This window comes from Kogia breviceps, chromosome 4, assembly GCF_026419965.1.
Source record: "Kogia breviceps isolate mKogBre1 chromosome 4, mKogBre1 haplotype 1, whole genome shotgun sequence".
In the NCBI taxonomy this organism is placed as follows: Eukaryota; Metazoa; Chordata; class Mammalia; order Artiodactyla; family Physeteridae; genus Kogia; species Kogia breviceps.
In genome coordinates this window covers 41,006,019-41,019,223 of record NC_081313.1, presented here as the reverse complement: position 1 = coordinate 41,019,223, position 13,205 = coordinate 41,006,019, and the positions used below count along the sequence as shown (strand labels likewise).

Below are 13,205 nucleotides of genomic sequence, written 5' to 3'. Positions count from 1 at the left end.
TAAGAACAGTGAAATCTAAACTTTTGATGTATTCCTTTACACCTGTAACTTTCAGGATATGTTCCATTGCTTCCCCCACGCCCCCCGTTCAAAAATTGTGTGCTTCTTTTAGTGACTTCGGAATAATAGGAAGCACATATTGCCCTTTAGTCTGAAAATTGGATGAGGAGCCAAGGACATAACATGTTCTAACTCCAGACTCTCTCCCACTTTGTGTGGGACCCATGGGCAAATAGTTTTGCCTCTGTGCCTGTCTTCTCACCTGTAAAATGGGAATAATGTGATTTTTTTAAAAATGAGAAGTCAGTGGGATTAATTTGAAGTGTAGGAGGTCCTGTATATAGAGAATTGTCATTTATTTTAGAAAAGTAGTAAAGAAGGCAAGGATTTCTTATGAAATAGAGCTTATGTGTATCTTTAGTTGCCTCACTCAGAATTAAGTAGTTAGCACCTTTTTCCTTTTTAGATTTTGTGAAATACTTTATGGATAACATTAAGTGATTAAGATAAAAAGAGTAATACAAATCTATTTAGACAGTCATCAATGTGCAGATCTTCAGCATTGTAATTGGGTGCCTTCCTGATCTGTTCTTAAGAACTCAGGTACATCTTTTAACTTCTTAGCACCAGTTTTTCTGTCTGTAAAATGGATATAATAGTGTATAATGATGGGTAGTTATGAATGTTAGATTAGTTTATGTTTATAAGGTGCTTTGCTGAAAATGCATTGGTATTCTGAGATTCATTATGGAAAATATAATTTTTTTTTCTTTTTAATTGAAGAAGCTGTTTATATGTTTCCATAGACATCAAAAAAAGAAACTAACGTGTGCTTTAAACCTAATATATGACTCATGGTAATCCTCCATAGGAATTAAAGACTGCTACATTGAATAAAGGAAGCTTTTAACAATTGATTGCTTTGGAGTATGCCATGTGGGTGTTGGCTGGCTGTCTCTCCTAGGAAAAGGGCAGCTATCTTTTTGTGATTCATCTTTTAGTAAGAAGAAGTTGTGAATGTAGAGTAATCATAGATATACTTTGAAAATTATTCTAAACTTGTATATACTGGAACATATGTGACTGACTTTTCCTTTTTACTCATATCCATTTTAAATGAACTTTCCTCAAACTTTGGACTTGTGATGGAATTTGCAAATACCATTTTGAGGACTGCTCTATGTAAAGCATTTTCCCTATGATTATATAAACACGTACTATTCCAGGTGCATGTTAACATTTTAGACTGCCCTAATTGAATTCATGGACAAATTCCATTGTACATCTTGAACTTATCGAAACATAATGAAGTGCTTAAACTTACTTTGGATTTGGGAGAGAAAGAAATGGAGGCGTCCTATTTTCCCCATTCCTTGAACAACAGAGGTTTCTCAGTGTAGTTATTATGATGCTTTGCTGCAGTACTCCTAGGAATGTTTTAGGAATTAAATTAATACCTTATTGTTAGCATAAAAATGGAATTGTAAAACGGAATCTTAAACTTTTTTATAAATAGTAACCTCAAAATGGTTGGGAGTAGGCACAAGTAGAAGAGGAGATAGAAGATTGAGAAGTGAGCAAAGTTACATGTTATACTTGAAATGTTTTGAGAAGTCGTCATCTGTTTATTACTTTCTTTCCTGATCCTAAAGGTATTACGTGCTGTGTGCTGCTCTGTTGCTTATAAACATTTTTATTCATTTGCACCTGCTCATTTGTGTGCACTTTGTGGAATTTCCAAATACTAAAAAGATGGTGTTTTACTCTGCAGAATACCTGTGAATTTTAGGTAAAATTCTGTTCGTTCAGAATCGGGGAAAATGCTTTCAGTTTACCAAGAAATACAGAACAATTCTTTGATGCAGTTAAGAAAAGATGAGGCATAGAGGCTCGTTGAGTCTTCCCCTCCTCCCATTGAAATTATTACATTTTGTGCTTAATGCATTATGCAGAAATTTTGCAATTATTTATCCTGTCACTGTAGTAAAACTTTAAGAATTCATTTGTCATTTAATGAGGATATCAGGTTACCACGGAGCTTAGAAGCTGGTAGGAGGTGGTGAAATCCAAAGGAGGAAGCTGAATTATCACTTGGATTCCAACAGAGGATGAAAATCATCAGGAAGTTATGTATTTAGTTCCCTCCTCTATGATGTGAGTTTTGCTAGGTTTGTGTTGAGAAGTAAGTTAAGATAGGAACAATGGTTAAAATTACTGTGTAACCCACTGACAGAGGGCAACATGCCCAATTATTTTGTTGCCCTTTTAGAAAGCAAGTGGAGTCTTGTGCATTGCAGTGTTTCCCTTTCTGTGATATACCTACCTGGTAATGACCTATGTTTAACTTACCAGAATTTTAAGATTTTATGCCTTGAGACTTGATAGTAGAAACATGTTTTTTAACAAATAAGCTTTTTTTTTTTTTTTTTTTTTTGTAATAACAAAACACTGGGAAAAAGAACACCCTTTACATACTGTCTGAAAGCCAAGCAGTTCTTGCAACAGATGTTTTGTTGTATTCACTTTAGGGAGGTGTAGTTACCACAGTTTTCCAGAATTTACTCATATCAACTATTTTCCTCTGTAGAAAACATAATATAAAAATCTATAATTATGTCAAGTGACCCACTTGATTCATTAGGGAAAATTCTGGTCTAATATAAATGATAAAGCTTTCTAAAACAAGAATCGTCTTAAGGGCAAATAGGTTGGTTTTTTATTTGTATTGAATTGTAATTGTATCTAATTTCTTTTACAGCTCCCATAGGAGAGCATACTTCAGTTCTGAAGTTATTTAATAGTTCAGGAGGATTTTATGAGAAGTTAAGTTGATAGAGTAGCCAATAAAAGTAATCCTGTTTTCCCTTGACACAGTTGCTGATTGTGATTCTTTTACCTCCTAGCTTTTTCAAATCTTATTCTCATTTTATTGGGCATTACCATGTCTTATAAAATAACACATTTTGTCAACATGAAAGAAATAGTTTATCCTTTCAGCAATCTAATCTGATTTGATATTCATTCATCTCCTTAATCCAAAAGTATTTCACTTTTTCAGACATAATACATCAAAAATACTGAGTTAACTTGAATATTTTATATTAAAGCCAATATTAAGAAATATGAAAGCTAACACAACATTGTAACTCAACTGTACTTCAATTTAAAAAATGTAAAAAAGGATGAAAACTGTGAAACATAGAATTTTGAAGTAGAATTATAAGGTCAGATGACACTATTTGGTTCCATGGCTCATTAATTGTAGCATAGGAAAAGCCAGCTTGTAAATTAGGATGTCAGCATTCAAGTTGAAATTTGTAATCAGGCATTTCCCAGTTTTTGCTCAATTGTAATTTAGTTCATTATTGTGATGTACATAGAATGTGGTGTTCTATTTGAGAAGAATAGAAGAGTATTTGTATTTCTGTAATGATATAAACATTACTTTTATAGACCATGTTTTGTTTTGATTATCAATATTCACGTTTTTTGAATACTACTTTCAGTATTCACCGTGTCATGAATAGTTTATCTAGTTCTCAGTTTTTAGTCTAGACATTTTCTGGAAGAGAGTGCTAATATATGTTTTATGTTATTTAACTATTACATTTAAATATAATTACTTCTTGTTTATAGATAATTATTTCTACGTCGTGTACTTTTCCCCCTTCCTACAAAGGGCCAGAGAGAGTTTTGCAAGATTGAAATTTTTGGACACTGTTTGTCTGTAAATAATCCGCTAGTTTAAAATTTCTATATTTACACTGCTTGACAGGAGAGCTGTTCTTCTCTGGTAGTTCTATGAAGTAATGAATATCATCTCTGATTTTACATGACAAATCTTTTATTAGAAGTGCAAAGCAGTGTTTAAATCACATAAAATCTCAGCTTAATTTAATATTACTTTCTGTATATGGAGAGAAATGTGTGTGTTTGTGTGCATGTGTGGTATAGTCATTGTAAAGTGTCATATACTTTAAATCTTAAGCGTCTTCCAAATATCTTGACCTGCTTCTTGGCAGCATTTTAGAATACTGATTCGATTTCACATAGAACAGTGTACATACCTATTGTGTGAGCAGTTTGAAAACTCTCTTATGGGATGTACACTTATCCTAAAGTGATACAAGAGATACAATTTATTTTTTGTCCATTCCTTACAGATGTACTCCATTCTCTTACAGTTTAATCTTGGGGAAACAATGAGAGCATTTGGAAATCAGTTTTCCATTGAACGACTCAGTGATCTCTTGAAACTGTTTACTCACTTGCAAGAGAAGCTGAAATCGCAATCATTTCAATAGTTAATTACAAAAGTGTCATTATTATAGAGCAACTTTTAGAGACTACTTGAAACAGCCAGAATATTTTATTTATTGCGCTTTTAAAAAATAAATAAATTTATTTATTTATTTACTTATTTTTTTGTTTATTTATTTATTTATAGCTGCATTGGGTCTTCCTTGCTACGCGCTGGCTTTCTCTAGTTGGGGTGAGCGGGGGCTACTCTTCATTGTGGTGCGGGGGCTTCTCATTGCAGTGGCATCTCTTGTTGCGGAGCACGGGCTCTAGGTGCGTGGGCTTCAGTAGTTATGGTACACGGGCTCAGTAGTTGTGGCTCGTGGGCCCTAGAGTGCAGGCTCAGTAGTTGTGGCACACAGGCTTAGTTGCTCTGTGGCATGTGGGATCTTCCTGGACCAGGGCTTGAACCCATGTCTCCTGCATTGGCAGGCAGATTCTTAACCACTGTGATACCAGGAAGTCCCTTTATTGTATTTTGATGTGCTTTTTCTTTTTATATGCATTCCTTGAAAAACAATTAGTTTATTTGATTTCATTGATTCTAAATCTAGCCATCTTGCTCTCACCATTCTCACCGTATACCTGTGTTTCTTGTACCCACCAGGCAATATGATGAGAATATGCCCTGCCCACTGAAAACTAAAGAAATTCCCGTTAACAAATATGTTACATAAGGAAGGTCCCTTCTATCTAGAAAATTGTTTAGATGGGATAACAGAGTAATACATTTGAAAATATGAAGTGTATATGCAAAACGTATTCATTATGTTCTTTTATAAAACCACCATTTCCTTCCACTTTCTTCCTTTATTCAGTCACATGCATATCTTCATTTTATGTAAAGCTGGCAGGTTTTGGAACCTCTTCCAATTCTTACTTTCCTCCTCCAGACAGTTTAGTGCCCAGTTCTCTCACCTGTAGTACTTTTCAGAATTCCCTGGTTGTTTATATCCCCACATCTCCTCCCTTCCTCCCTTCCTTCCTATCCCCCAACACAGACCAGAAAGAACAGACTTCCTGTTTTTCACAATACCCATATTAAAAATCAGTGTTATCTTCTAATTCCTTCTAGGATCAAATGAAACACCACAGATTTAACAGGTTAATGTGCTTGAGAATTGAATTCCCTTTTCTTTTCTCTGTCATTTCATCTACTACTCACTATTCCTGTTGCCGTAGGAAAACCACCTAAAGCTTATGTGTCGCAAGAAGTTTTCCAGATACCAATGACTGAGATAGATGCCCTCCTTGTGACTTCCCAAGGCATCCTTGTCTTATCCTAATCATAAAGATTAGAATTAATTGCCTGTTAAGTTTTCTGTCTACCCTTCAAGATTGTAAGCTACTTGAAGGACAGGAATTCTTGTTTGTTTATGTCTCTGTGCTCACTATATGTTGTTTGAATGAATATCACCTCTGAGTCTTTCTGTACGTGCTTCCCTGTTGGCTTAACACCATCAGATTTGTCTAGATTTCCCTACTCTCCTTTTACTCAATATGACTCATCTATTTCCATCCTTGAATATAAAAATTTTCCTTTTCCTCTGCATCAAACCCTGACCTTTGAATATTGCTCACGAACCACATCTTCTATGAAACCTCACCACTCCAACCCTGTTAATAGTGTTTAAAAGCTTCAATCTGTTAACTACCATATTTACAAAAGTTTGTTTTAATGTCTTTTCATGTACTTATATTTGTTTACTTGAGGACTTTGCTTACAACAGGTTACTACTTTCTTCCCAAGTCCCTCATAAAAAGTGAGGACATCCGGCCTGAATAATATTATTTTAATATGTTTTTATTAATTGCCTATCTTTCAACCATATAGAGCTTATTTCACTTGCTAGCATCACAAACTATCTTTTACTGTTTATTTTTCTCATGTGGAGACTGGTATGGTACATGGTGAAACTCTCTGGGAACATAATTGAGATGATTTTAAAGCAATGTATTCAAGTTAATAAAAACAAATTTAGCTGTGTAAATTAATAAAAGTATTTATTACATTTGTGAAACTTAGAAGGATTTTTAAGATTCTTACATTTAACAGTTTTTCTTCCTATAAGTATTTAAATATTTTACAATAATGAACCATAACTAATACAGTTAGAGTTTGATTTTATCCAAACAATATTATTTTACTTCTTCGTTATTTGAAGCAATATGTATTTGATTGGTTGTACTGGTGAACTTCACCCTTTATATCTGTATTTCAATTTTGTAGTTTGTAAAAATAAGTATTTGATTAGCTCTCATTCAGCAAAGGCAACAAATGATTCTGAGGTAGAAGTTTCCAGAATCATTTCCTTGGTTCTTGGTTTTTTTAATTATTATTTTTATTTATTTATTTATTTATTTATTTATTTATTTATTTTTTGCGGTATGCGGGCCTCTCACTGTTGTGGCCTCTCCCGTTGCGGAGCACAGGCTCCGGACGCGCAGGCTCAGCGGCCATGGCTCACGGGCCCAGCCGCTCCGCAGCATGTGGGATCTTCCCGGACCCGGGCACGAACCCGTGTCACCTGCATCGGCAGGTGGACTCTCAACCACCGCGCCACCAGGGAAGCCTTCTTAGTTTTATTTATTTATTTCATTTGTAAAGAAACTCAGTTACTACACATTCCATAGCTTACAAAGTTAATAAAACATTTGTCGAGTTAAATTTATTTGAAAATAGATGCATAGTTAATGCCAGTAAGGTGCTTTGAAGATAAAAAGCACAATAAGTGTTAGTTATTATCATTATGATAATTATTATCATTATTATTATTACATAGTTTCTGCTTAAAAATACCTTTGGTTACTCTGGGATGGCTAAAACTAATAAGAGGGGTTAATCTTCTGGGTCTTACCCAGAACTAAGGATTTGAGACTTAATACACTAAAGGTTTTTTGTTTGTTTGTTTCCTAAATAGATCAAGAGATATGTTTGTTTATTCTCTTCTCTAAAGAAAAATAAACTTCCTCTAGTGCAGAACCATCAGAACTCATTTTGAATAGTTTGAATATTTTCTTTATATAATCTCTCAAGAGATGTCTGAGGATAGGTTTTCTGAAAAGGGTCTGAAAACATAGGCATTGATTTCTAAATAGTCAGAACCCTTTATCTCTTAACTATTTCTCAGTTGTGTAAGAGCTCAAATTTATAATTTGTATGTACTAAAAAAATAGAGCATGATTCTAGGAAGAAAATATGAGAGCTTAATTCTTATTACAAAAATGAAAAATTATGCCTTTGGGAAGTTACAAAAATAACAACTAATTACATAAATTAACTCCAGTGAGAGTATTGTACAGCAGATTCTTTAGATTATTCTTTAGAAAGAAGACTTCAAGATTAAGCTAAATTCCTTGCAAGATACTGCAAAGATTGTCATCCCATATCAGACATAAAGGAAGTAGCGAAACATTTTAACAGGCAGATGTATGAAAGTCACGTGTATACCAAGCCTCATAATCAGAAAGACATTAGTGACATGTCTGAAGAAGACATTCCCTAATATTATTGCAAATTAAATAAGAAAAGACCTCAAGAGAATGAAAAGAGAAAAGGTGCCTGGAGCCAATGAATTACAATTGACAACCTAAAGGCACTTGAAGAACCAATTGCTAGAGTGATTGCAAAGCTATTCATAGTGTGCAGCAGACAGAGCACAGCCAAAAGCTGGAACAATGCCTCCAGTTCAGCAATATTGCTTCAAAAGAATGGAAAGAGGGGAACGGGAAGAGCCACTGACCCTGAGACCAATTTCCAGGCAGCTGCACAAACTATATACTGTAATTAAAGGTTTCGACCAGTAATCACAGCGAAGCCAGACTACAGAAAGTCTAGGGAAGCAGCAAGGTTTATAATGAGGCAGACATCCTTAACTTAAAACATGGAAAAAGTAGGTAAGAAAACCAGTCCATTTCTGGCAGTGACTTTGAAAAGCTCGGCTGTGGTAGCACAAATATGAAAATCATGTATTTTTAGACTTCTTCCTGTAAGAACAAAAACACATAATGAAAGATACCTGCTTTCATCTATTGAGATGAATAGACTACTCTGCTGCTCAGAAACAGGCATTTTCTCCTTTGCCACTTTAGTTTTTTTCTTTACCTTGGAATTGCATGTGCCTTTGATGAAAACAGTGAACTAGACGTGGGCAGTGGTATAGACAGTAGACTGAATGGTGCTTAGAAGTGGCCACTCTTCCAGTGCGCCTGGACTCTGGTAGAAATGAACTCATCCGCACCTGAGTAATTTGTCTGTAGAACCTCTTCTCCCTTTTGTTCACTGGTGTCTAGACTCATTCTTTTTCTTTCTTTAGTAATATCTCTTTATGTAGAATTCCATGTGCAGCCACAACTCTCTTATTTAAATTATTCACATACCCACTTTGAGTATTGTTTCTTGAGAAAAGGGGTATCTATTGGTTCGAATTCAGGTAAGGTGCAGGCTTTCAGTACAAACAAGAACAAGAGTCAAATGAATAAAAATAGCATCTCAGTTTGCAGGCACCGCATAGTTCCTTCCAGACTGGGCCTATTAAGGTCTTTAACTTCTTTACTAGAAATTCTGAAATCCAAATTTCATATAAATCTTTGACCAAAAATTTTTAAAAAACATCTACAAGTTTTCTACTCGTATATAAAGGAAAAGAGTCAAGTAGAATTTCATTTTGTTTTATTTAGGCTTACAGTTAAACATATTCAAGTGTCTGAACTCATTAGTGTGTGTATAGACTGACTGAGTTTAGTTCATTCCACACCTGAAATAAGATTATGGAGCTTGAAAAGAATGCTTTGTAAAGAATGTTTTGACAGTAAATAGCTCCATAAAATAACTGGAATTGTTTTCATAAATGATAAGTAAAATCAGTTGAGCCTTATGGGAAAAAGTTTCTATGTATGAACTGTGCAATAATTTGGGTGTTGCATAGAATGATACAATTTTAACATGGAGAATTTGTAATATATTATTTATTTTTAGACTGTAGTTATGACTGATAATTTGTCAAGCCAAAACAAGTCTTTACTGAAAGGGGCCAGAGTGGAAAATCTGGGTAACTTGTGTGTAGTTTAGACAGGAGAACAAAGAAATAATGAAATGAAAATAAGAGAGCTTGGCAGGGGAATCCTTAGAGATCAGCTGGTTGAAGATTACAATTGTTAATAGTGCAATAAAAGAAAGATATTCTGTCATCATGATCTAGCACATTGCGTTGAGGAGAAGATTGAGTAATCATTAGAGAGATCCTGAAAAAATAAACCAAAAAAGATCTTGAGATAGAGGTACAATCAATATGCAGTAAGTAGTATCATTGATACTGTTGTTATTGTTATTACTGTTATGCAAAAGCAGATCATATGCCCAGACAAATGCCCCGATTTTCCAAAACATAAAAACATAAATTCTTAAGAAAGAACACCTTTCTTTCTTGTTATATATAAAGATTTACATTTTACTCAGTTCTAATATAGTTTCATTTAAAATGGTACTTGTCAAACTTATTGGAAAGTGAAGTCTAAATATTTGAATTATTTAAATGTGTAGGTAGAGATTCATAAGTGTAAAAATGCATGTTTCTGCAGGTTTGGGGCAATAAAAAATGATACTGAATTTCCATATTTTCATCTTGACCTGATGTTTTTTCTTTAAAGCTCAAGTCTTGATATCTTTCTGGTTTTTCTTAATAATAGCTTTTAATGATTTTTTATATTAATATGCAAACAAGCTCATTTTTTTAGGTGAAAAGGGAAAACAGATTTTTAACATGAGATCACTAGATTGCTTGAGCCTGTTATAGTTAACAAAAAATTTTTATTAATATAGCTATCTCTTTTACACTTTACAAAAAGCTCTGTCTTTTTTTTTTTTTTTTTTTTTCGTTTAAACTTTATCAGCACAGTTTTCTGCCCTAGGGAAATACCATCTTTCTGTAATGATTCTCAATGTGCAATGCCCTTTAATTATTTAGAACATTAGTTCTAGCAGTGTTGATGCACAAAGTATAGAATATTTTGTTGAATCTGCACGAACTCCATATGAAGCTCTAGACATTGCTTTTTTTGGTAAAACACTAGATACAAATCTGTGTTTTTGTAGTTTCATCTGTTAAAAAGGGAATATAAAAATTGTAATTCTTTTAGTACTTGTTTACTTGTTCTTGTTTGGATTCTAGTTAGTCAAGATTTTGTCATATGGTTCTTTAGCCGTAGTAAAGCTGAACTGAAAAATGTGTGCTATTAAAAATGTCATATCTTTAAGATGTTAAGCAAGATATATGGCTGTAATTCCTGGATTTACTTTCACTGAAATTATTTTTAGAACAACAGCTCTTCTCCAGCTCAGTTTGAACACGAATATGGACAAGTTTATAAGGAATTGTAGTTGAGATTACTTGACCCATTCTCTGTCAATCAAGATTATATGACTAGGGCTTCCCTGGTGGCACAGTCGTTGAGAGTCCGCCTGCCGATACAGGGGACACGGGTTCGTACCCTGGTCTGGGAAGGTCCCACACACCGCGGAGCGGCTAGGCCCGTGAGCCATGGCCGCTGAGCCTGCGCGTCCGAAGCCTGCGCTCCGCAATGGGAGAGGCCACAACAGTGAGAGGCCCGTGTACCACACACACACACACACACACACACACACACACACACACACACACACAAAGATTATATGACTAACATCCTATAGAAAATGTATGTCTATCATTTTCACTTGGATCTCCATGGAGTATTACATAATCTTTAAAAATCCATTTTAATTAATAATCTGAATAATTAATAAAACCACATAGTATACTTTTAAGAGGGTACAAAAAAGTATACAGTGAAAAGTATTCTCTTTACTACTCATGAGCCCTGTTCCACTCTAATCTGTAACTCTCAGCCTTCAGCCAGCCTACATTATTATAAAACTTTGAATCTCAAAAGGTTAGAAACACCAACCTAGTGCATTTTGCTTAACATAATGAAATATGGACTATACATTAATGAACATAATTATATTAAAGCTAGTACTTCTAATATAATAGCAGTAAAATGTTACAATTATTTCAAGAAAATTAATTTTGGTAGTTCATTCTCTAGATTATTACCGTGAGTGTTAAGCAGTTTATTAAGTCAACTGAGCAGAACTCCAATAATGATTACATGAGAAAGATATATTTGATTGTTTGAGGATATGTATCCAAGGAGTCATACACAAATTATTTAAATTATGAAAATTTCAGACAGGGACTTCCCTGGTGGCGCAGTGGTTAAGAATCCACCTGCCAGGGCAGGGGACATGGGTTCGATCCCTGGTCCGGGAAGATCCCACATGCTGCGGAGCATCTAAGCCCATGCACCACAACTACTGAGCCCGTGTGCCACAACTACTGAAACCCGCATGCCTAGAGCCTGTGCTCCACAACAAGAGAAGCCACCACAATGAGCAGCCCGCGCACCACAATGAAGAGTAGCCCCCACTTGGCGCACCTAGAGAAAGCCCGCACACAGCAACAAAGACCCAATGCAGCCACAAATTTTAAAAAAGAAAAAGAAAATTTCAAACATACAGATAAGTACAGAAAATAATATAACCGAAAAATTCATTCACCCAACACCCAGATTTAGCAAATATTAACATTTTTACCATATTTGTTTCAGAGCTTTTCTTTAAAGAAACAAATCATTAAAGATGCATTTAAAGGCCTTTGCCCTCAGTTCTTCAGAAGTGAGTCTATGTTCCAAGGCATGACTGTGCCATAGTTTTTATTCATTCATTCTCTTATTGATAAACTTTAAGGTTGTTTCTAGATTTTTGAGATTATAAACAAAGTTGTTGATGATTATCTTTGTATGTGTTTCCTTTTGTATTTTTGCAAGCATTTCTCAAATATATAATGTAAAATTGGAATTACTGGGTCAGAGGACATACACATGTTTAACTTGAGGTGTATTTAACTTGGCATATTGGGTTTGGAGATGACAAACAGTAAGACTCTGAGGTCAGAATCTGGATTTAAATCCTGCTTACTGTTGACCAGCTCAGTCATATTGGGCAAATACTCAATACGTTAAGTCTGTTTCCTCATCTGTAAAATGGGGATAATCTTAGAATTCACCTCATAGCGAGCAGTGAGGATTAAATGAAGACTGAGCCCATAGAGAGTGCTCAGTCAGTATTAATTATTGCTCCTTCCCCTCCTCTGGACGGCGATGTTATGAGGATTAAATGGCACTAATAATTGTGTCTGGTACAGTGGCCCGTCAGTGCTCGTCAGATACACAAAAATGAGACAGAAAACAGTCCATCCAGGCACAAATATTTATATGCTTTTTGAGGGTGCTCAAAGAATAAATTACAAATAACCAAAAAAAAAAAAAAACCTGAAAGGAAAACAAAGAAGCAATGAGGACCTTATACAACCCTTACAATTTTTGTTAGATTAGTTATAAGCAATTAATTTATTTTACTTTCTTTCATATATACAGAGTTCTTGTTAGAAACTGCTTTTTTAAAAATTGTTAGGCTAATAAAACATCCTTTCCTCTTGTTGTGGTGAAACCAGAAAGATCAAATCTTTTGGTGATTTTCCCTTGCATAACTTGATACTAAAGCTTGTTCTTGATGGTGTTCCAGATAGATCATTCTGCCTTAATTTTTTAATATGTCAGTTTGGCAGTACTGTTAAGTTAGTAGCTTTGTCTTTAAAACAAAAAAATACAAAAGCAAATGTAGAATGTTATACTTTGCCAAAGCATAAAAATAAGGGAGTTGCTTGCACTAGCTGTGGACCTACCTGCAGATCTCTAGGTTTCTGCCAGGCGCCAAAGAAGCCCAGAAATCTGCTTTTTATAGTGTGTCACTTGGTGTGTTCTCAGGATGTGATTGACAGGCTCCTTGTTTCCTCTCTTTGAAGGCCCAA

General features: G+C 34.7%; 1 protein-coding gene across 3 annotated transcripts in view; it reads left to right on the top strand.

Moving 5' to 3' along the window:
• ARL15 (ADP ribosylation factor like GTPase 15) overlaps positions 1–13,205 on the top strand; it is a 425,781-nt gene that overhangs the window by 202,374 nt on the left and 210,202 nt on the right. The window contains exon 6 of one of the 3 annotated variants that reach the window (XM_067030971.1): positions 872–4,973. The exons of the other annotated variants lie outside the window; for them this stretch is intronic. Coding sequence (XP_066887072.1) covers positions 872–910 — 39 coding nt within the window. The 3' untranslated portion in view covers positions 911–4,973. Of the gene's footprint in view, positions 1–871; positions 4,974–13,205 lie in introns of those variants that run through there. 3 annotated transcript variants of the gene reach the window in all.